This window comes from Vulpes vulpes, chromosome 13 (assembly GCF_048418805.1).
Source record: "Vulpes vulpes isolate BD-2025 chromosome 13, VulVul3, whole genome shotgun sequence".
Classification (NCBI taxonomy): domain Eukaryota; kingdom Metazoa; phylum Chordata; class Mammalia; order Carnivora; family Canidae; genus Vulpes; species Vulpes vulpes.
The window spans coordinates 148,406,122-148,430,003 of NC_132792.1; the positions used below are offsets into that span (position 1 = coordinate 148,406,122).

General features: G+C 42.6%; 1 protein-coding gene across 8 annotated transcripts in view; it reads left to right on the forward strand.

Moving 5' to 3' along the window:
• Nucleotides 1–23,882, forward strand: part of LOC112921781 (uncharacterized) — a 201,441-nt gene that overhangs the window by 64,169 nt on the left and 113,390 nt on the right. For 2 of the 8 annotated variants that reach the window (XR_011996378.1, XM_072733286.1), the window contains 3 exons: nt 10,346–10,451; nt 21,039–21,150; nt 21,241–21,377. The exons of 5 other annotated variants lie outside the window; for them this stretch is intronic. Coding sequence is in view for 1 of the 3 variants with exons in the window: in XM_072733285.1 (XP_072589386.1) it covers nt 10,393–10,451 (59 nt within the window). In the remaining 2 variants the exon portion in view is untranslated. Of the gene's footprint in view, nt 1–193; nt 8,619–10,345; nt 10,452–21,038; nt 21,151–21,240; nt 21,378–23,882 lie in introns of those variants that run through there. One more of the 8 variants, XM_072733285.1, reaches the window with a different exon arrangement.

Genomic DNA, 23,882 nt, shown 5'->3' on the forward strand with positions numbered 1-23,882 from the left:
CTGGAGACCCGGGATCGAGTCCCATGTCGGGTTCCCAGTGCATGGAGCCTGCTTCTCCCTCTGCCTGTGTCTCTGCCTCTCTCTCTCTCTCTCTCTGTGTGTGTGTGTGACTATCATAAATAAAAAAAAAATTAAAAAACAAACAAACAAACAAACAAGGGACCAAAAGAGAGAATGTATCTATCATCCTAGACAGTTTCCTCCCAGAAGCCCATTGGATGGAACCATGAAATCCTCAGTATTTAGATGGGAAAGGACTTCACCAAGGACGTGAAGCCCAGCTCGTTCTTTTCCCAGATGAGGTTCCCCTAGAGGCTGGGGAGCAGGGGCTCACTAGCATGGCCATCTTATTAGAAGCAGTCTTGGGACCAAAGCTGGGGTCTCTTTGGATCTGAGAGCTCGGCCTGAGTTCACAGGGCCATCTTCTCTGCATTGAGCTGCTTGGCTTGTTCTGCCCTGTACCAAATGAAAGTTGTTGATGGGTTTCTGCCCTGCTTTATGGATTTAGTCCTTTATTCCTAAGCAGGCCAAGTTCACATGTTTTTTTCAGTGCCGCTACAGTCACTTGCAGGTGTATTTACATCACAACCTTACCACTTACTGACTCTGAGGCACTGGGCAAGTTACTTAACCATATGAGCTTTGCATTAGTCAAAGTTCTCCAGAGAAATAGACCAATAGGAATAGACTATCTATCTACCATCTATTTATTCATCTATTTTTTCTGTGAAATACATACATATGTATGTATGTATATATATGTGTGTGTGTATATATATATGTATATACATATACACACACATACATACGAATAAGAATTCGCTCACAAGTTCCAAGATCTGCAGCTGCCAAGCTAGAGACCCAGGAAGAACTAATGTTTTCATTTGAGTCTGAAGGCAGGAAAAAGCTGATGTTCCATTTTGAAGGCAGTTAATAGTTAATAAAAAACAAAAGGCTCAGAGGAATTCCCCCTAACTCGAGGGAGAGTCAGCATTTTTGTTCTGTTCAGTACTTCAACTGATTGGATGAGGCCCACCCCCAATAGGGAGGTTAGTCTGTTCAGTCTACCAATCAAACGTTTCCTCCAGAAACACCTTCACAGACACCCCCAGAATAATGTTTAACCAAATATCTAGGCACCCTGTGGTATCTAGGCACCCTGTGGTCCAGTCAAGTTGACACAAGATTAACCATCACAAGCTTCTATCTCCTTCCTCATTTGAGGAATGGGGGCAATAATTACATTAATAAGGTTAATGATAACCTTTTCTTGATCTTATGAGTTAATAAAAATAAAAGTTAGTGAGTGCCTATTACAGTATTTCAGTAAATGCTATTGTTATTGCTGTTGTTATTGGAAGCACATACGGATGGGGACTAAGTTCCAGAGAGAAGGAGATGCAGGTGCTGAGGAGGGCAGAGAGAGGCCACGCTTCAGGGCTCTTTGACCTGTGTCATTGCACACATGGCCCATGCTTGGTTTAATGCACCATCATCACTGTCTCAAAATGCTTAATAATTGTAAATAAGGAGCCCTGCATTTTCCTTTTGCCCTAGACCTTGCAGATTATGTAGCTGGTCCTGGAGTGAGGGATAGAAAATCTTTAAAAAATGCCCAGTGAGATGTTAGGGAGCTATCTGGGCTTGGCCACATCCCGGATTCCTCTCCCTCCCCCGCTGAATTCTGCAGGCATGAAAACTGCCACAAGACATTCATTTTTAATGACTTGTTATGGGCTTCTTAGCAATATATCTTTGGGTATTAAGGTGTGGAGTCAGAGACTTAAAATGATTGATGTCTTTGCTCCACACAAGGGGTCTCCCACACTTACCTAGTGCCAGATATCCACTGGGGAAATTTATGGGAGCTCTTGGCAGCCTACGCGGCCATCAAATATTAATCAAAAATATGTAATAACTAATATATACTTAAAGAATTGAAGAAAATTAATATTCAAGGGAAGCATTCAGGGACCCATAAAAATAACAAATGCTAAAGAGACTCAGTCAAGGTTGGCAGGTTCAGAGCTCACCCTGTTCTCAGACTTGCTTGGAGACTCTGGGTTCGCTGGCTGATCCTCAGATGCTGAGATGGCAGGAAAGGGGACTTAGTGCTTATTCCATTGGATCTGGACTCTTACTAATGCAAGGAGTGAACTCCAAGTTCAGGACACTACATTTCTACCCCTACCTGTCTTTTCTCTGTCCCTCTTTCACATAGCACTGACATACCATGGTGAATTCTCTATGGGATTCTCTCCCAGCAGCCCCTTGAGCATCGATAGACTGTGTCTCACCTCCTTATGCATTTTCAACACCTAGGGCAGTGGCTTGCACAAACTATTAAGTTGGACCATACGATATGTCCACTTGTGTGGGTCAAAAATGATACTTGTGTGGGCAAATGACAGTTTGACGTGTCTCAACTTTAAAAATCTTCAAACTAGGGACACTTCGGTGGCTCAGTCGGTTAGGTAGGTCCCACTCTTGGTTTTGGTTTAGGTCATGATCTCAGGGTTGTGAGAGCGAGCCTTGTGTCAGGCTCATGCTCAGGGCGGAGTCTGCTTGTCCCTCTCCCTCTGCCTCTCCCCCTGCTCCTTCTCTCTCTCCGCCGCCTCTACATAAATAAATGAAATCTTTTTTTTAAAGAAAGTTTTTAAAATTTATTTAAGAGAGAGAAAGAGAGAACATGAGCAGGGGGAAGAGGGAGAAGCAGGCTCCCTGCAGAAACCTGATGCGGGACTTGATCTCAGGACCCCGGGATCATGACATGAGCTGAACGCAGACGCTTAACTGACTGAGTCCCCCAAGTGCCCCTCATTTTAATATGTCTAAATTAAGTTTTACAACTCGTGTGCACATTTAATGTGGTAGCAGAGGAGTTTTTTTAATCCTCAAAAACCAAGCAGTTTTTTAAACAGTAGTACCTTAGAACAGAGAACATGGTATAGGGATATGGGCGTGATGGAGTAGAAGGAGCACGTAACTGGCAGGCAGGGAACATGCTGTCATCTCGGCTCTGCCAGTACTGGCCACATGACCTCACGCAAGCCACTTGGCCTTCCTGAGCCTCCATCTCTTGTCTTAGAAAATGAGAGAATTGAGCTAAATGACTCTGAAATGCCATGCATGTTCTACATCTCTACATGGAATCTATTGCAAGTAAATGTGTGCAGTCATCCTCCACTAGCCTGGCTTGAGCCTCGTAGCTCAGGGGAGATTAAAGGAGACACAGGCAAGACCTCAGCCCCAAGCATGCGGCACATCCCTCTCAATCCCAGACCCTCTCTGCAGCTCTCCAAAAACACAGACTGGATCCAAGGCGTCTGTTCCAACATCACTTCTGTTTACTCCACCATCAGGATGGTGTCATTTAGCCGGAGCCATCATTCATAGTCACACCAAATGGCCCATGGAAGAAAAGTTGGTTACACTCGAAGAACAGATGACAAGTGACAGGCTCCGCTCCTGATTTTCCATAATAACAGAAGAGACCAGCAACTGCCATGGTGGTCCAACACCCAAACCAACCACTCCCTTCCAAGCAGATGCGATCTGCCCATTTCTGCTCCTCTCTGGGAATAAAGAGTCTCCCTTGTCCCTGGTGAAGCGGGGCATCCTGTCTTTCCATGGACAGTATTGGGAAAGCCACACACATGAGCAGCCCTGCTCATCTGAGTTCTGCTGCTAAATAAGGGGGAGAAGGGGCTGAAGACCAGAAACATGGGAGAGAAGAATGGACTGTAGAAGATCTCAATGAAAAGCAGCAATGGGAAACAGCTGAACTAACTTTGCCAGTGCCCAGGCAGATCTACTTTTACACCCCTTTATTTTGGCAGAAGGAAAGCAACATGAGACTTCCCCAGTAAATGACTGCAGAGTTGCTGCTGCCCATGGGATAATCAGAAGTTTCAGTCACTGAAACTGGGAATTAGGGGGACTCTCCCGGTATGCTCTGTGGAGGCCATTCAGTTCTAATAAAATGTTCTCCTTAGGAAGGCCAGGTCCAGTTTAAGCATTTTTATTTTTTTATTTTTTAAGATATTATTTATTTCTGCAGGGAGCTCGCTTTTCCCTCTGCCTATATCTCTGCCTCTCTCTCTCTCTCTCTCTCTCTCTCTCATGAATAAATAAATAAAATCTTTAAAAAAAGAAATACTAAAATGAGAAATAATGCAATGAGAGATAGTATGGAGTGGTGAATAAAAATGTAAGTTGTGGATTTCAGAAATACTGGACTCCCTTTCTAGCTCCATCGCTTACCTCTGGTCTTGAACAGGCTACTCTCTGCATCTCAGTTTTATCATCTTGGGGCTAAAAATAGTACCTACTTCCAATAGTTGGTGCGATCTGTAAGTGAGATAATATATATAAAATGCTTGCCACAGTACCTGGCGCATAGTCGGTGCATGATAAATTTGGACTCATCATTTGTATATGTGTTTGTGTACGTATATTGTATCTGTGCGTGAAGGAGGTGGCGGAGGGGTACTTAAGAGGTGATAGCAAATACAGTTTTGGGGATGGCTGCCTGGGTCTGTTTCAGTTTGCCTGTGAAGATATTTTCTGAGGCATGACATAGTGCCATACACCTTGGTTTCCAAAACCATTTTCTGTTAAGGCTCTAAGCAATGCTGAAATCTATCTATTAATAAGATACTCTGTTTCCCATGTTTTCTGTGTCCTTTTTAGCCTTCTCCCCCAGGGTTTAGTAAGAATTAAAGGAGATTATTCATGCAATGTGCAACAAAGTACATTTCGCATATACATATTTGCTTTGCACATATCTGACATGTAGTAACTGCTCATTAAACATCCAGGCTATTGCTATGATATAGAGCCTACTGTGGAGTTGTATGAGAGAGGGGAGGACAAAATATAATTAATTTCACAAGCAACTTGCTCATTAAACATCCAGGCTATTGCTATGATATAGAGCCTACTGTGGAGTTGTATGAGAGAGGGGAGGACAAAATATAATTAATTTCACAAGCAACTTTTGGTTCATCTATCTGGATGGCATACAAATCTCCTAAGCATCCTCACAACCCATTTGGGAGGAATAGGATGTGTTCTTTCCATTGTACAGATGGAGTAACCGAGAGATTGAAAAGTGACATCACCAACAGGCGGTGACCTAAGGAGTCAGGGCCAGAACCAGGTCTGGAATACAGACTTCCTGGCTCCTGACCCAGGTTCCCTTCTGCCATCCAGCCTTCACCGGGAGGCTGGAGGGACCAGGGAAGTGTCTGTTTCAGGGCTCTCTCAGTTGCCCTTGGAAGTTTATCATCTATCAACTGAATGTTGACCAAAAACACACTAATTCCTGAGGAGACCTTACAGGATGTCCTGTTGAGACTTTTCCTCCTTTTTTGTCAGTGCTTTGCTGGCAGATTAAAATTCAGTGGACCCCATTTGTAGGAAGTCTGATAAAATATTCTCATCTCAATTGCAAACAATTTCTCCATCTGCCACTTGGCTGAGAGGATCAGACTCAAACACCCTCACGAGAGAGGAGTGATACCAGCAGAGGAGGGTACAGGAAACAGCGAGGTTTTGTGTCTGAACACAATGTCTACCTGGTCTATTGTCCGATGGAGCTGATTAGTCAGCTGTTCTGCAGCTGGTTTCTCTCTACCAAATTGACTGAATCTGCCTAAAATTACTTTTGTTTATTATTTAGTATCTTATAGATGCAGCTCTATATATGCTGTGCATGGGTATTAAGAGAAAATAATAAATTTGGGGTTGGGATATGGGCACAGATGGGCTAGGGGAGGAAAAGACTGGAGGACACATGAAGCAAGGTGAGCAAAGCTGGACTCCCCTTCTGATTTGGGACAGGTGATGCAGTTTGCAAAAGATATTGAAGGAAGTCAACATGATCCACCCAGGAAGGTATTCATAATACCTGCTATCTGCAAAAAAAAGAATGTTTGAGGGTGAATAGGATATGAAAAAGGTGCCTAGATTTTAAGTGTTGAGGGAAACATTCCTTCATTTGGTAATCCTTAGCAAATACCAGGCACTTTGCTGGATCCTGGAGATGTGCTGGTGAACAAGAAGAAACAGGGAGCCTACGTTTGGAACTTTCGTCTTAGCAAGAGAAAGCAACGAGAAAAATATGACCACTGTCATGAGTCTTGAGAAGGGAATAAGGAGGGTATGGTGATGGAGAGTATCAAGGTAGGGGACATGGTGCTATTTCAGATCAAGGAAGTCCTAGAGAAGAGGATTATAGGCAAAGGAACTTCAACTGCAAAGATAAGAAGAGACATTTGGGCACATTCTAGAAACTACCCGAAAGACTACATGGTGAGGAGAAGATGACAAAACTGAAATGGGAATCTAGATGAGGAATGACAGTGGTCAGACTGGGATGTGCAGTAGGATGGAGACAAGTGAGTAAATTTAAGATCTTTGGGATGAAGGGTGGGAGGTGATGGTTTAGGTTGAAGGAGTGGATATGGGAGTCAAAAAACACCGAGAACTTGGTAGATGGTGGTGCCACTCACCATGATAGGAAGCACAAAGAGAGAATAACTTTGCAAGAAGCTGAATAGAGAATTTCATTTGGGGGCCGCATAATTTGAAGAAAATGTCCAAGTAGACATGCTAAGTGTGTGTGGTTAGATATCTTGGTCTGGAGCTCAAGAAAAACTTTGGGTTTATGACCTGCCAACTATTAATTTAGAAAGAAATAGACAAGTAAAGTGTTATGTGTATTTAGAGAATGAAGCAATTAATTCAAGTGAAGGATATATAGATGCCCTTAGGGGCATGTCAAGTCCTGCAAAGGCCATAAGCTTTAAAAGATCAGAGAGCAGACAGAAAGAGAATTAGAGAAATGCTTTTCTTTTTATGATGAAAAGGAAAAATTGATGATTAGTGATATCAAAATGACTATGCTTCTAAATCCTTCTCCAGAGAAGTTACCTGGGAGAAGGCACCAGGTAAGGTCTGCTTTTTCATTAAGAAGATGAATGTTCAAGCCATAGATTGAGAAAAACCATTGCAATATAAATGTGATAATGATCTCACATTCATAATATATAAAGAACTTCTACAAAACAATAAGAAGACAAACAAAAAGAATGGGCAAAAATCTTGAACAGACATTTCACAAAGATCATATACAAATAGCAAGAAGGAGATGAAAAGCTGTTACTCATCAGGGAAATGTCAATTAAAACCTTAGTGAGCTAATATTTCACACACACGAAAATGGCTAAAACCAAAAAGACTGTCAATACCAAATGTGTGCATGTGGAACAACCAGAACTTTCTTTGATATATTTGTTGGTAGGAATGTAAAATGATGCAACCATTTTGGAGAAGTATTTGGTAGCTTCTTAAAAAATTGAACATATAGCTACTGTATGAGAAATATTACATTGTAAGTATTTACTCAAGAAAAGTGAAAATATGTGCACAAAGTGATTTGTACAAAAACGGTAGCAATTTAGTTATGCCCAAAACCTGGAAACAGCCCAAATTTCTATTGACAAGAGAATGGGTAAACAAATAGTAGCTTATCCATACAATGGAATACTATTCAGCAGAGCAAAGGCACAGACCACTGATTAATGCAACATGCAACATCCACTACTTGTGTAGTGGATCCCAGACAAAAAAGTACATGGTCTAAGATTCCATTTATATTAAGTTATAGAACAGACAAAATTAATTAATATGCAACATCCACTACTTGTGTAGTGGATCCCAGACAAAAAAGTACATGGTCTAAGATTCCATTTATATTAAGTTATAGAACAGACAAAATTAATTAATATGTGGTAATAGAAATCAGAAAGTGATTGCCTGGTGAGGAGGATAAGGAAGCTTACTGGGATGATAAAAATGGTCTGTATCTTATTTAAGTGGTTGTTACATGGGTGGATACAGCTGCAAAACTCATTGAAACAAATTTTCAAAATATTTTTTATTTTTTGCATATTTTTATTGGCAAAATATTTTTAAAAAAAATTTATTTGAGAAAGCACGTGCGAGAGAGAGTGCATGTGAGTGGGGGGAGGGGCGAAGGAAGAGAGAGAGGGAGAGAATCTCAAGCAGGCTCTGTGCTGAGTGCACAGCCTGACATGGGGCTCGATCTCACAACCCTGAGATCGTGACCTGAGCCCAAATCAAGAGTCAGACTCTTAACCAACTGAACCACCCATGCACCTTAAGATCTTGCATTTTACTGCATATAACTCATCCCTCAATTAAAAAAACATCCACGTAAGTCTAGCTTCAAAGCCTGCATTCTATAAGTACTTCCCAATTTTAGGGGGCAAACAGAAAGCAACTATGTGGGGGAAATTAATTGAAATGAAATAGGTGAATTTAAATTAGCAGGGTCTAATAGTCTTGCTGTCTGAGTAACGCACATAGTCTCGGCCCACAGCTTCTCAGGTTGATCTGTATTGATATTAGATGAATATCATGGTGCTGAATTAGAGATCTGAAATCGTTTTTGTAGGTACAAGTCAGTACAGCCTACATTTATGTGGCACCTACTGAATGCTAGGCCCTGGGTATACTGTACTTCCTAAAGTCACCTGTTGGCTCTCCAAAGGATAGGTGTTTTGGCTTCTATTTCTCTGGCTTCTTCCATGGTAAGGCTTTGCTCCTCCTTTGATTGCTCACAGAATGATGTCTGCACAGAGTGGGTGCTGAATAAATATTTTGTGAATGAATGGATGAAGAAATCAATGGTGAATATCAAGTGTGTCATAATCTTTATGCATGTAAGAAGTCATGTTTAATTTCTCTGTTTAAAATAAATGTCACCATAGGGGCACCTAGGTGGTTCCATTGGTTAAATGTCCAACTGTTGATTTTGGCTCAAGCCATGATCTCAGGGTCACGAGATTGAGCCTTGTATCGGGCTCTGCACTCAGCGTGCAGCCTGCTTCAGATTCTCCCTCTCCCTCTCCTCACCACCCCCATTGTCGTGCTCACTTGCGCTCTCTCTCTAAAAAATAAAGAAATAAAAAAGAAATAAATGTCACCATATATCTGGCATTAAAAACAAAACCAAAACCCTCACCAGTTTCTTTTTACTCTCTGTACATCAGAGTAGAACAAGTGAAGAGAGGACAGAAAACAAAACGCTCTCATTCTCTGTCCCCTTTGCTTCCGGTAATAAAGGCCAAACTGACAACTGGTCGAGTGACTGGACTTTGGATTATTAAAAAAATATTTTGCAAGAAATAAGCCTGGCGTATATGACCCAACAATGAGATAACCTACTTTCGTAAGAATGACAGCAACAGTTGATATTTCTGAGTGAAAACACTACCAAAACGAGAACCCAAAAAATCCCTCCCAATCTCAAGAGGCGATGGGATAAAGAGGGGGTTGAATTGAGCTGCCGATGCCAACAGAGAGAGCCTTTGGAAGATGTGATTAGTGAGGTTCTTTTATCAAAATTTAGTAACTGCCAATATTTTATACATGGCATATAGAGTGGCCAAATAAATCACTTAATGATTTTAAATACAGAATATATTTATAGAAATAAAACAGAATTAACCTGGGTCAAATGCTCCATCCTCTGAATGCTTCTCTTAACACTGTGAATTAGCTTAGTGATAAAAGAAAATAAGTTTAAATAAATCACTGTGTTGAAAAATAGAATGTAATTGATAATTTATGAGTCAGCAACCTTAACTTAGAAAGAAAATCTATTCTAATTGTATACATTTGATTTCAGATGGCAGATGGAAGCTTGTTACATATTTGGAATTTTTTATGTGAAGTTAAAATTTATGTTCTGATTCTAAGATTTAAAAGCCTGGGTGATATGTGTTTATTGAATATTTTAATAAAATTTTAAAATTCATTCATCACAAATTTAATGAAGAAAAAGATGCATTCTATTTGTCTCTCTTTTCCCATGGGATTTATGATTTCTTGCAAGAGTAACCAAATCTAACATAAAATGGATTATTGTTGTCTTAAGAATAGAAATAATAAAAAGTGGGGGTATGGTAAGAGGGCGAGTTTCAAAAGAGGGAGAGTTTGTTGATGCATAGACTTTCACACCGTATACTGTTCAACTGACATTGAACCACAAATTTGGATTTGAGTTTCCTGATGACCAAGGCAAAAAGGGAAACACAGCTTAGTGGCATGCTATATAACACAATTTATATTAACTATATTGACCTTAAGCAAAAGTATCCTGATCAGGAAAAAATCCACAATTATTAGGGCTAAAAGAGAGGGGCGTGTGTGTGTGTGTGTTGATTTCAGGAGACTGAATAACAAAATGGACAATGTTCTCAACACTATCCCTTTAGCAAGATTAATAGAGAATTTTGTTCTGAAATTTCTTCAGTGTCAACTTGGAGGAGGTAGTGCAGTGTATGAGGAGAGCTAGGACAAATGAGGATGGTTTGGGCTGCAAACTATCTGCCAAGTGCTCCCGAGAACATGCTTCTCAGGTAAGTGGGGTTTTCTGGGAGGTAAGAGTTTGGGGTTTTCCGGGAGGGTGTCAAGCAGTGATAGGTCAGCTTTAAACATCATCTTAGAGAAAGAGTATTGGGAGACGTCAGTGAAAATTGAGAAGCTGAACCAGGTGAGGTTGTGACACAGGGGGAAGGTGCGAAGTGGCTGATGACTGCAGGGAAGATGAAGTCCCTCCATACCGGAGAGTCAAGTTGCAGTGGTGACCCGGCATCTTTGGGCTTGGCAGTCCAAAGACTTGACATTACCTTTTGCTAATTGGGTGTCACAGTGAAATCTCTTCACCTTTCTCTGAGTTAGTTTCCTCATCTCAGCAACGATATTGGGGAGGAGGAGATTCCCCACATCCCCCATCCCTTCCTCCCCCATGCCTGATGTTTCTTTCCATGTAGAAGATGTGTTATCCTGGATCCTGTCATTGCTTTGCATTATTCACTCCAGGGAAGTGCCTTATCTGATTGATACATTAAGGAAAAATAAACTGGACACGTTGGACTCACCTCTCTCCTTTTCCTTCTTGGGAGCTATATCTGCCTGCCTGCAAGAAGTAGAGTTTTCTTCCCTCTGTACGCTGTACAGGCCATCTGCCCGGTTCAACATGCCCTGTGCCTGGGAAGGCAGTTCAGCCGAGTTCTGTGCTCACTCTGAGCAGTGTCCTTCCATTTGGCCTTTATTGGTGGCAAAGATTTTATTTTGGTTTCTATCTGCCGCTCTTGTCTTATCAATTTGTTCAGATTTTAGGTGTTATTTATTGTTCCCCCTCTAGAGACCCCAGCAGGGTTGACTAATTTTTATTCTTTTATTATGTTTTTAGAAATCTCTCTGTCTCTCTTTAGATATGTATATACATATGTGTATGTATGTGTGCATATACAAATATATATAGAGAGTGCATGCACAAGGCAGGGAGGGGCAGAGAGAGGAGAAAGAAACTTAAGCAGGTTCCATGCTTAGCATGGAGCCTAACACAGGGCTCAATCCCACAACCCTGAGATCATGACCTGAACTGAAATCAAGAATTGGATGCTTAACCAACTGAGTCACCCAGGTGCCCCAGGGTTACTAGTTTTTAATCATACCCAATGTCATATTGAGTGTGAGGTCTGAACAAGATAATGTCACAGTGGTGGTATGGCATGCAGTAGTTGGCATGCAGAGACCCTGTTGGTTATTGCTATATTGGCTGTTTTCCCCAGATCCCTTCAGTCCAGAGGTATACTGAATAGCACCAATCATAGTACCCATCATAAAACAACAGTCTCCAACACTGTAGGAGAATCGGTGGAGTCTTGGGCATTTTCCCACCAAATCCTTACATCCTGGTTCAAGCGGCCTGCAGATACCTGACAAGTACCCTTCTTGAACAGCTGCCTTTCTGGGGCTACCTACAGTGTCTTGCTTCTCGGGGTGACCCCATCTGTCTTGGCTGCAGATGTGGTTTCTACCTTAAGATTCTTTCCAATACCAACATCAAGCCAAAGGCTTATCAGGTGAAAAAGTCTCACTGGCCTCAGGGTGAAAAATACGGGGTCTCTAGAAGCAGGTGCCAAATCAATAAATACCAGGAAGGGCCAAGTGTTAAAGGTCCTCTTGGACGCATGTGTGGGGTACATAGGATGGTGGAGAAGGCTCCCCTGGGCAGCTCTTGTTGTTGAAGAACAGGGCTGACACAAACACCATTTCTGGAAACGTGGTTTCCCAGCGTGGCTTCATGCGCCTTCTCCATCTGCTCCAGAAGCATTATTCTGGGCATCTTGACAGGAGGCCTCCAAATGAAAAGAGAGAACAAAAAAGTGCATTTTTTATCGTCTCCAAATACCTACAGCTCAGGGATATGAATGAAAAACACTTATCTTGTGACCTTTCAGGCCCTATTGCAGGAGAAGGACAGGAAAAAAACCAAACCAAAACAAAACCCGACTATTAAAACAAACACAAAAGGCACCATCTTGTTTCTTTTCTATCCTTGTTTGCTCTTTATTTAAAAGGGAAGAAAAAAAGAAATCTGGTATTTAAACCAACCTGTTGACAGACTGTTTGCTTTTATTTGATTTGCACTTCATTTGCATGAGTAAAAAGTATAAGGACAGTGTTGTGACTTAACAGTGAGATAGAAACTATTAGAGGGGACTTGATCATTAGCTTCTTTGTCATAGGGCAATTGTATCTTGCTTTCAATCGCCAAATGTTATTTAAAACAAAGCTATGGAGATTGATAGAAAATACAGATTCTTTCACTTCAGGGCAGGCTGAGTCAGCTACAGACCGTAGATAAAACTTACCAGATCCCAAAATGAAAAGGAAAGTGACTGTTAGGTAATTAGTGTCTACTCAGTCAAGGACAAAGGAGGAAGGCACCAATACCATCGATCAGGCAGAGGAAGAACACTGCCTTCCTTCTCCAAAAAGAAGCTCGTCTTGTCTTGTTACTTTTCCATGGATAAGACACAGAAGTTTGTGGAACTCACCTGATGATGCAAGTGATTCTTCCCCAGAGGTAATGCCTGGGTTCTGGAAGGAGTTCTGCCTAGAAGCTCCACTCTCCTCAAGGCCAGCCCCAAATGTAATTGGAGTATTAGGATGTAGCAGGCGTTCATGGTAGGGTTGCTTTGGCATTATTTTATCTGGGTCTATCCTCAGACTTCTAGGTTTCCCATAGGGCCAGATTTTCATTGCGAGGGTATTTATATTTTAACAGGGATTGAAACCTTGGCTTTTTCTGAGAGTAAACATTCAGGAATCTTCAGGACTATGGATGGAGAAAGGTTTGAGGCAGGGAAGACAGGTCTACTTAGAAACCGCTGAAGTCCCACCACACATAGAGAATTTCCCAGCTTTCCAGGGGGCCAGAAATTAATGTTGATGATGAGAAAAGTGTTTGGATTTCAAAGTTTGATTAGTAATATTTGCTAGGGTATGAATTTGTTGCAGGTAACAGAAACTCAAAATAATAGTAGCTTAGATAAGGTACACATCTTTCCCATGGGACAGTGTGGAAGAAGTGCTCCAGTACTCATATGGCAACTTTGCTCTTTGAGATTTTGCAGGGGCCAGGGCTTCTGCTAACTTTTTGCTTTGCCTTCCCAGGGTATGGCCCATTTCTTCTTGATCCAAGGTGGCTCAACCACCACATGCACAATTAAAACAATGGGAGTAAGGGAGGAAAGGGGAAAGGGATGCATGCCCCCCTTTAAAGACATGATTCAAAATTGCACTGATGACTTCCACTCATATCCCATGGCCAGGCCCTTCACACATGGTCATACTCAACCACAAGGAAGGTTGGAAAATACCATCTTTATTGGTTCAACCATGTGCTGGGGTTTTGCCTCTGTGAGAGAGTAGGGAAGTGTACAGCTGTGATGAGCAGTTTGGGTTGAAACTGTTTTAAAGCAGAAGTTGCTCCCTTGGGAATACAAATAGGGATGTTTGTGTGAGGTTAAGGGGGCATCCAGGATAAGAAGTCTGGGTCATCATTCTCCTGTGACTTCACTTCCAACATTTTGGTTTTATGTGTTTCCATGACTGCTTCCAATCTAATGTATAAACCTCTATGTTCCTTTGTATTTGTTTGCTTTGTTTTCAACTTTGAGTTTAAAAAAAAATGTAGTCACTTTCTATTCAGATGATTCAATTGAAAAATCACCAAGTGATCAAATACTCTGAACTATATGACATGTGAGGTATGGGAATATAATGCTCAGTAAATTGTAATATCTGCCCTCAAGTATCTTAAAGTAGGTTTTCTCAGTGATGAAACTATTGATGTTGGGGCTGGATAATTCAGTTTTTGGGGGGTAGTGTCTCTACCCATAAGACATCAGTAGCCTCCCCCATCCTAGCTGCAGCAACAGAAAATGTCCCAAGACATTGCCCAATGTCCTCTGCAGGTAATAATCACCCCTAGGTGAGACTTCTTGATTTAAAGAGTGGATCAGATCACTGGATCTCAGCGTGTTGTTCCTTGGCCAGTAACATCAGTGAAATGTCAGAATCACCTGAAACTTGGTAGCAATGCAAATTTTCGGATGCTGCTCCTGCAAGACTGAGTCAGAAACCCTAGGAATGGGGCTTAGGAATCTGTGCTTTAACAAGCTCTCCTGGTGATTCTGATGATTCTGATGCTAAGGCTTGAGAAAACTAAGCCAGATCACTCATCAGCCTGAATTTCTTTCTTTTCTTTTTTTTAATAAAGATTTTATTTATTTATTCATGAGAGACACACAGAGAGAGGCAGAGACACAGGCAGAGGGAGAAGCAGGCTCCATGCAGGGAGTCCGACGTGGGTCTCAATCCCGGGTCTCCAGGATCAGGCCCTGGACTAAAGGAGGCGCTAAACCGCTGAGCCACCCGGGCTGCCCATCAGCCTGAATTTCAATTCAGTGTAGGAAGTGGTGTAGAGAAGGCACATACTGAATGTCATGGGAACCCAGAGAAGGGCAGCTGATCCAACCTGTGGAGGTGAGAGGAAACTTGTCAGGGTAGACAGAAGTGTTATTTGCATCTGGAAGTGTTCTGTAGATTGTAGCATGAAATAAATCTACTTGGGAGCTGAAGATGCTCCTTCAGGAGCACAGCGCATTAGAGAAGTAAGAACAGTTCAGTATTGCTAGATTGTGACATCCTAGGTCAGGAAGTCCTGGGCTTTGGGACTGGAGGGGCAGGCGGGAACTTGGTCACAGCGGGTCCAATAAGGTATGTTGAACAATTGTTGTTTTTAAGCTGCTCAGCCTCTGAACCCCTTTCCAGGGTGCGGACACTACATTTATGCATGTACCTTGGTAGGAGGCTGAGCTCTTCCTGCATTAGAAAAATTGAACTTCCAGAAGCCAACTTCCCGCTGCCCCAGAGCAGGTAGGGGGTGTGGGCATGTACCTTAGGCCTGCCGGGCAGATGCCCCCTTCCAAAATTTGATCCTGAAATAAAGATGAAAAGACAGTGGGATACTACTCAAGCCAGCGGTGGTGGAGGTGTTGAGAGCAGTGTCCACTATGATGTGCCCCTACCACTGTGACGTGTGGTAGGGGCATTCTCGCTGGGTGGGTCTTCAGGGATGACTTGGCCCATGGTCCTGGTTCTCTGCATTCCTTTGGTTCCTGCATATTTCTTACCTGGTTCTACAGGCCTTCTGGTGAGTCTGCAAAGTACTTTTCAATAAATTCCTCTCCAGAGCATCACTAGCTAGAGGTGGTGTCCTCCAGAGATTGCTTTCAGGTGGAGAATGAAGGGCCTCTGCAGAAAGGGAAAAAGAAATATCACCAAGCATTTATTAAGCACTTTACTTAGATTATCTCCTAATTCCCCAACCAACCCTTGAGGAGATACCATTATTTCCATCTTTACTTTATACATGGAAAGCTGAGTTTTGAACCTGGGAATTCTGTCTCTATGGCCTGTTTCCCTGACCATCATGCCCAAAGCCCAATCTGAATCCGAATCTGAAATTCCCTTCAAGGCTTGTAGCAGCCATCAGATCCCCACCACAAAATGACATCCTTCGTCAACCTTGCCTTGAGTCCCTGATGAATTTTCTGTGTTTTTTGAATTTTACTCAATACTGTGTCTACTCTCTGGCCCACATCATCAGTCATTTATTTTCATGTCATCCTAGAGTTAGTTTGTAGCTCTCTGTCTTCCTCTTCTATCTGTATCATAGCCCCTTGAGGATTCTAATCGTAACTTTGCCACTCACTAAGAGATGGTCATAGGGCAGATATATTGACGAAATAAGTATGAGTTCGCAGCATTGCTGTGGGCAGGAGTGGTCTTCAAAATGCCACATTTAACAACTGGTTCACAAGGGTACTGGCCAATCAGAATAGTCAACGGCTATAAATATCTGGAGTCTGTGTACCATGCAAACAACTGAACGTTAGCTCTGATTGTAAAAAAAAAAAAAAAAAAAAAAGATGATTTTCTTCGTAAGTTGTACAGCATAACAGAAATCCCAGGCAGTATTATTTTGCCTGCTATGTCTCTGTTAGCTGCCACAAAGCCTAGTGTGTTCTTATATATTTGGTAGGTGCTTAATTCAGCTCTGAAGTGATGGCTGAATGACTGCTTTAATCACCATGGTCCCCCAACCTCCCACAGGTGAGTATCAAAACCAGTAATTCCCTATTTTGGTTCAATAATAATACCCGAAATGATCTCTTTGATTACATGGTAATGAGGAGGTCATGAGATTTTCAAACAGTTCTTCCCCTCCTCTCCCCCAACCCATACTTAACTTTGATTCACTGATTTGAACACCAAGTGATACATACTGAGCTGCACCCTCAGAGCAATGGAGACTGGGAACTAAGGAACAAAGTAAGGAAGCCGATGAGGTGAGTCTAGTCTCAACTTTCCTGGGGCACCTGGTTCAGGTGATGTGATCAACAAGCATCCTACTCTGCAGCAGGACTGGCTTGCATTTCTCCAGGCAAGGCAGCAGCTCCTTGGATCACCCAGGGGATCGGCCTCAATTGCCCCAGAGCCCACCCACCTGCCTGGCACTCAGAGTCTGTTGCTGAACGTTCTTTTCATCCTTCTGTTCCGTCTTCCAGTGCTCTCACGCCGACAGCTGCAGGAACACATGGAGGTTGCTTGGCAGCTGCTAGACACAGATGCTGGGCTCTGTAATGTACTTTTCCCTCCTCTGCTGCCTGCTTCAGAGTGTTTCTCTGGCTTCCTGGATGTCTTCGTTCCTGCGTGTGGGTGGGGTGTGCTTCGAGGTGCTAGTGGGGTGTGAAACCTTGGGGGATTGGTGCTGCTGAGCAGGCAGGATGGCTGGGTCCTTAAGATTGTCTTTGCCTTTTTTTTTTTTTTTTTTTACACACCAGTGTCAGTTTTTAACTGTTCTGCATGCCTGAGAATAGTTTCAAGCTGGGCTGGAGGAAAATAAGGCTGGGGTGTTCTTCTCTCCACCCGTGGAGCACCTGCTTCATCCAAGTCTTCATTATTTCCTAGTTGCCTTTCTACAAAAGTCTCCTGGCTTAACTGGCCTCTGTGCCTCTGACTTGTGCCTTTTCTTCCTTCCTGGCACTACCTTCCATGGTGCTACCAGGGTGATTTTCCTATAACCAGATCTGACTGTATCTCTCTTTCTCTCTCTCTTTTAATCCTCCTAGCTGGCAGGATAAAATATGAACTTAGTGTAACTAAAAGGCCCTTCATGACTCATCTCTGCTGCAGCCACATCTATTTCGACCAGAACAAATCAGCTGTTTTTATTTTTTATTTTTTTTAAAATATTTTATTTACTTATTCATGAGAGACACAGAGAGAGGCAGAGACATAGGCAGAGGGAGAAGCAAGCTCCCTGTGGGGAGCCCGATGTGGGACTAGATCCCAGGACCCCAGGATCACGACCTGAACCAAAGGCCGACTCTTAACCACTGAGCCAGGTGCCCCCAAATCAGCTGTTTTTAAACTTGGTCTTGGCATTCACTAGGCCTAGAAATTCCTTCCTTCCTCTTCTTATCTGTTCATCAGGTTCACTCTGTCTGAGCCAGAGAGATTTCTAGGATACTCTCTTCTGGGGGTAGCCTCTCCCTCAGCCTGATCCTTGGTGGGACATGCTGGAGAGGTTGCCAACTGAGCCATCTCCATTTGGAGACGGTCATTCAGACAAAGCTGCTGATTAAGCACGCTACTTGGTGCCAGATGCTGGGACACAAGTGTGAACAGGAGAGATGGCACCAGTCCCCAAGGAGTTAATCAACTGTTGGACAGATGAATGAGAAAGCACAGAATTAAATACAGAATGAAATGAGCTTGATGATAGAGGTGAGTATAGGATGTTCCAGGAATTAGCTACCCTCCCTTCATGCCTCCTCCTATGAGCCCTACAATACAGTTGACCCTTGAACCACATGGGGATTAGGGATGCCAACCTACTGCATAGTCGCAAATCTGCATATGAGTTTTGACTCTCCCTAAACTTAACCACTAATAGCCTACTCTTGCCTGAAAGCCTTCCTGATAAAATAAGCAGTTGATTAACACCTATTTCGTGTACATTTTATATACCTCATTCCTGCAACAAAGTAGACTAGAGAAAATAAATTGTTATTAACAAAACCATAAGGTGGGTAGCCCGGGTGGCTCAGCGGTTTAGCGCCACCTTCAGCCCAGGGCCTGTTCCTGGAGACCCGGAATCAAGTCCCACATCAGGCTCCCTGCATGGAGCCTGCTTGTCCCTCTGCCGCTCCGCTCTCCCTCTCTCTCTCTCTCTCTCTCTCTCTGTCTCTCTCATTAATAAGTAAATAAAATCTTTAAAAAAAGACCATAAGGAAGAGAAAATACATTGATAGGATTGTACTGTATTTATATTTAAATAAAAAATCCACGTTGAAAGCACACTAGTGAAGTTCAAACCCATGTTGTCCAATGCTCAACTGTACTTTGTATGCTTTCAGTTTGTCTCCCCAATAATCACCAAGTTTTTTGAAGGCAGAGTCTGTTTCTTATTTAAATAGCACCCCTCGGGGATCCCTGGGTGGCTCAGTGGTTTAGCGCCGCCTTCAACCCAGGGCGTGATCCTGGAGACCCAGGATCAAGTCCCACATCGGCTCCCTGCATGGAGCCTGCTTCTCCCTCTGCCTGTGTCTCTGCCTCCCTCTCTCTCTGTCTCTCATGAATGAATGAATAAATAAAATATTAAAAAATAAATAAATGGTCACCCCATGCCCAGCACAAAACTCAAGAAACAGTGGAAAGTCAAGTTGGACAGTGGCACCTGCATGATTGTATCTAATGGAGATGGCTCAGCAGGAGACCCTTTGTTTGGGGCCACTGTGTGCCTGTCCAGATCAGCGGCAGCCCCAAGGAAGTGTCCTGGAATCCTTTCGAGTTGAAGGACACAGGAAAGAACACATAGGAAGTTTTTTTTTAAAAAAAAAGATTTATTTATCAATTTACCAACATACAGAATAACACCCAGTGCTCATCCCATCAAGTGTCCCCCTCAGTGCCCGTCACCCATTCACCCCCACCCCCCGCCCTCCTCCCCTTCCACCACCCCTAGTTCGTTTACCAGAGTTAGGAGTCTTTATGTTCTGTCTCCCTTCCTGATATTTCCCACACATTTCTTCTCCCTTCCCTTATATTCCCTTTCACTATTATTTATATTCCCCAAATGAATGAGAACATACACTGTTTGTCCTTCTCCGATTGACTTACTTCACTCAGCATAATACCCTCCAGTTCCATCCACGTCGAAGCAAATGGTGGGTATTTGTCGTTTCTAATGGCTGAGTAATATTCCATTGTATACATAAACCACAGCTTCTTTATCCATTCATCTTTAGATGGACACCGAGGCTCCTTCCACAGTTCGGCTCTTGTGGACATTGCTGCTAGAAACATCGGGGTACAGGTGTCTCGGCGTTTCATTGCATCTGAATCTTTGGGATAAATCCCCAACAGTGCAATTGCTGGGTCGTAGGGCAGGTCTATTTTTAACTCTTTGAGGAACCTCCACACAGTTTTCCAGAGTGGCTGCACCAGTTCACATAACACATAGGAAGTTAGAGGGCTTGTAGGTTCTGGAATTTTTCTACCTTGTTTTGGGAAATGAAAATCTTATCTTTTTATAGGACCGTTGGTCCTGGGAATGGAGAACTAATGATCACTCCACTTAGTTCTCATCTTTTCTCTTTCCCTTAAGAACCCCTCCCCTCTGCTTTACTTTTCTTCAGCTTCTGGCCAGAGAAAGCATTTGTTAAAGGAAATTAAATGCTGTTTACAAGTATTATTTATATCCATTTAAAATAAATTAATTTTGAGAAAATGACAAGTGAGAAGGAAAAACAAAACCTTGAGTGATCCCACCACCCAGAGCTGTGTGATGCATTGCTGTTGATGCGTTGATGCCCATTTTCCCAGATTTTTCTCTACAGATACGTGGAGACAAGGGTTTGAATGAAGACTCTGGATTTGGGCTGCCTGACTCTGAATCCAGGCACTTTCTTAGACAACATTTAACAGCTTATATTCTGGTCGAACCACCAAATGCATTAACTAGTTTTGTTATTACAAAGAGTATCATATTATGTGGCGTATGGAATCTGCCTTTCTCGTTTACAACATCTTGCTATGTATTATAACATTTTTCTAAGTCATGAAACTTTACATTATTCTTATAATAGACGTGCAGTATTTCATTGAATGGATATCACACTTTTTAAAATAATATAGTTGTGCTAGATATTAGGTACTTTCTAATTTTTTACTATTTTAAAGACCAGTATGATGAAAATCCCTACATAACACATCTCTATGCACTTATATGGATATTCCATCAAGACAGACTTAGAAGTGGACTTACAAATCGAGGGCATGCTCATGTGCAGGGGTTTTGGTGGATGTGGCCTCCTCTTAGGGTTACTCCTCGTGTGTGAAAGAGAGCCCTTTCCTTCACACTCCTATCTGAACCAATACTGAGCTCTTAAATTCTTTCTAAAATTTGCATGTCATTTCTATTTGCATTGCCTTAACTTCCAGTGAGGCTGACTTAATATATATACATCATTGGCTATTCATATTTCTTATTTTCTGAGTTGCCTTTTTGTGTCCTTTAGAGCCTCCATTCTGACTGTGATGAGATGATCCTGAATGTTACTGAGATTGGATAGTTTTTCTCCGTGGAAGCCCTGGACCCAGGTTATCTTTGTGAAGTAATAGTTTCAAGAGGCATGTGCCCAACCTTCTCTGCTATGTATATGCATTTTCCACTAAAAATGTCTAACAGGTTATAAATTCGACTTCTCTGCACTTTGCCAGGGACGCGGTTTTAATACTAATGAAGACTTTTGTACATCTCAGAGCAACGGCCACTTTTACAGACTAAAAATTGCTGAGTGATATCTGGTCGTATATATGGATCTACAACCTGATGCATTCCTAAATTTTCCTCTATGGTAGGTGTTGGCATAGCTGGGTACACATGTGTGCCTGTCTTTACATGTCTGGGTCTTGAGGTGAGTTTGGGAAACAGTGTGTGTTGTTTTGGGTCTCTGTGAACTATCAAGGTACCGGTGTGTGCTCATAACCTGAATCTATCTCCTAAGGGACATTTGGTTCAAAATTTACTTCTTTCAGGAAGACTGCCTTGATTATCTGCCCATCCTCAGGTTACTTCTCTAACTCTCAACTTCTTGAGCACATGCACCTCACAGCTAAACTTGCTAATGCGTTGCTAAAAATGTGCCCTCGATGTAATTCCTATGTAGTAGATCTCCCAGGAGAACCCTCTGCCTTTGCTTGTGACCGTTTTGAAGTGAGTCTCCAAGCTTTACCATATTCCCTCAAGACAGGCCCAACCCCCCAGAGCATCAGTGAGTAATAGAAAACTGGCTGTGACTTTGGGGAGATGAAGGAGAATGGTACAAAATACAAAACCCAGCAATAATTAAAGACAGAGATGTTCACCTTCTCTTGGTAGGGTTTCCCTGGGTCTCCCTCTCCCACTCTGTGAAACTCTCTTTGAAACGGCCACTGCATATCTCTTCTTTTTCTTTTCGGAGAAATGTAGCTTTCGGGGCACCTGGGTGGCTCAGCGGTTGAGCATCTGCCTTTGCCTCAGGGCATGATCCTGGGGTCCCGGGATTGAGTTCCGTATCAGGGTCCCCGCAGGGAGCCTGCTTCTTCCTCTGCCTGTCTCTCCCTCTCTCGCTGTGTCTCTCATGAACAAATAAATAAAATCTTTAAATTAAGAGAAAAAGAAATGTAGCTTTCTTCTGAATTTCTTGGTCGAAGACATCAAGTGATCCTAATGCCTAGGAAGGCAGGCCAGCATCTTTTCAACAAAGTGAGTCTCTTTCTATGGGAGAATGTGCTGCTAAAAAGAGCAAGGTTTTCTCTAAGTTGTTTTGCCAAGCTGGATCTCACAAGGATTTGTTTTGTCCCTGCAACCAGTTTGATGACCAGGAACATGTCTTCCATTCATTTTGTCTCCTGTCTTCGCCTCCATTCATCCTAGTGCTTCCTCCAAGGGCTGTGTACAACATATATTCTCAGTAGATGCACGCTGACCAGTAGGGAATGTCTTACAGATTTTCATTACTTAGCCCAGCACATGGTACTTAGGAGGGACATGAATACACAGGCAAATGAATGATGCAGGCTTGGTCTGGGTGCACCACAGTGCAGTGAGGAGGATGGCATGACTAGCTGGACCCTATGCTGCTGTGGTACCCACTGCAACAAATTGCAGGGGGGCTTGGGCCATCAGCTCTGCAAGGCCCATCCATTCGTTGCCTCCTATTTTTCTTTTTTCCTGCAGAGTTCTGGCACAGACTTCTTGTCTAATGCCTTTTGTATCTTCCTTTATAAAGGGTTGGGCCAAACCAGGTGGCAATTTCTGAGATCTGTTTCCCAGAAGATGGCCATCATGGCACCCCACCTCCTACCTCTGCCATCAGTAATGTGGTTCCTCCCAGCCTTTCCTACATGGGACTTGAATTATCTGGGGCCTTTCTGAGGTCCTACTTCTCCCTGTTTCTCCACAGGCCTCTTTTGACCCCACAAGGGTCCAGGGGAAGAATACAGAGGGAGACAAAAGTAGAGATACATTGATTGCATAAAGGGCAAAAGGATCATGATAGGGCTATGGGAAGGAAGAGAGGATTCCACAGGGAAGAAAGGTAGGCCTGTTCTACCTGGAAATAAAGACAGCTGGATGATTGGATCAAATCCATCTCTTGGTTTTTTGTTTTTTTTTTTTAATTTTTTGGTATGGCTACTTCCTCTGCACTTCTTCTTGACTTCCCTGTTATTTTTTCGGAGACACACAGAATGAAAAGTGCCAAGCAAGTATGAAATGGTGGGAAGTGACTGGAAGTCAGAAAAGAATTTGGGTATATCATTATATCTAACACCTAAGGGAGTCTAGAGATCCACCTAGATAAAGAATCCATCACCCAGATAAAGAATCAAGCTAAAATCCCTGCACATAAAGAATGTGTCTCGGCTAATTCTCGCTCAGGAGACCCTGTGCTTTGCTTTGCTTCTGTCTCCACCAATAGTGGCATCTCTCGTGGGATCAAAGGGAGCATGAATGAATGCTAATTGAAGATTAAGGTTTTCTTTTACAACAGTTTTTAATGACCACCGGTGTTTTTGTCTTTTTCTCTGAGGGCCTCTGATTGTAGGGCTTGCAAGCCTGGTGCATCTGCTCTTGCCTGAATCAAACTCATCCTGTACCTCTTCAGTGGAAATCCATGCTTTTCATAAAACTTATTTGATTGTAGTGAGAACTCTTGACATGTGTTGACATCTTAAATTTTAAAGTATACAATACAGTGCTGTTAACCATAGGTACGATGCTGTATGGCAGGCCTCTAGAGCTTATTTATCTTCTTAACTGACACTTGATGTGGGTTTGTTGTAACCCTCTATTTCCCCCTCCCCTGGTGATTACCATG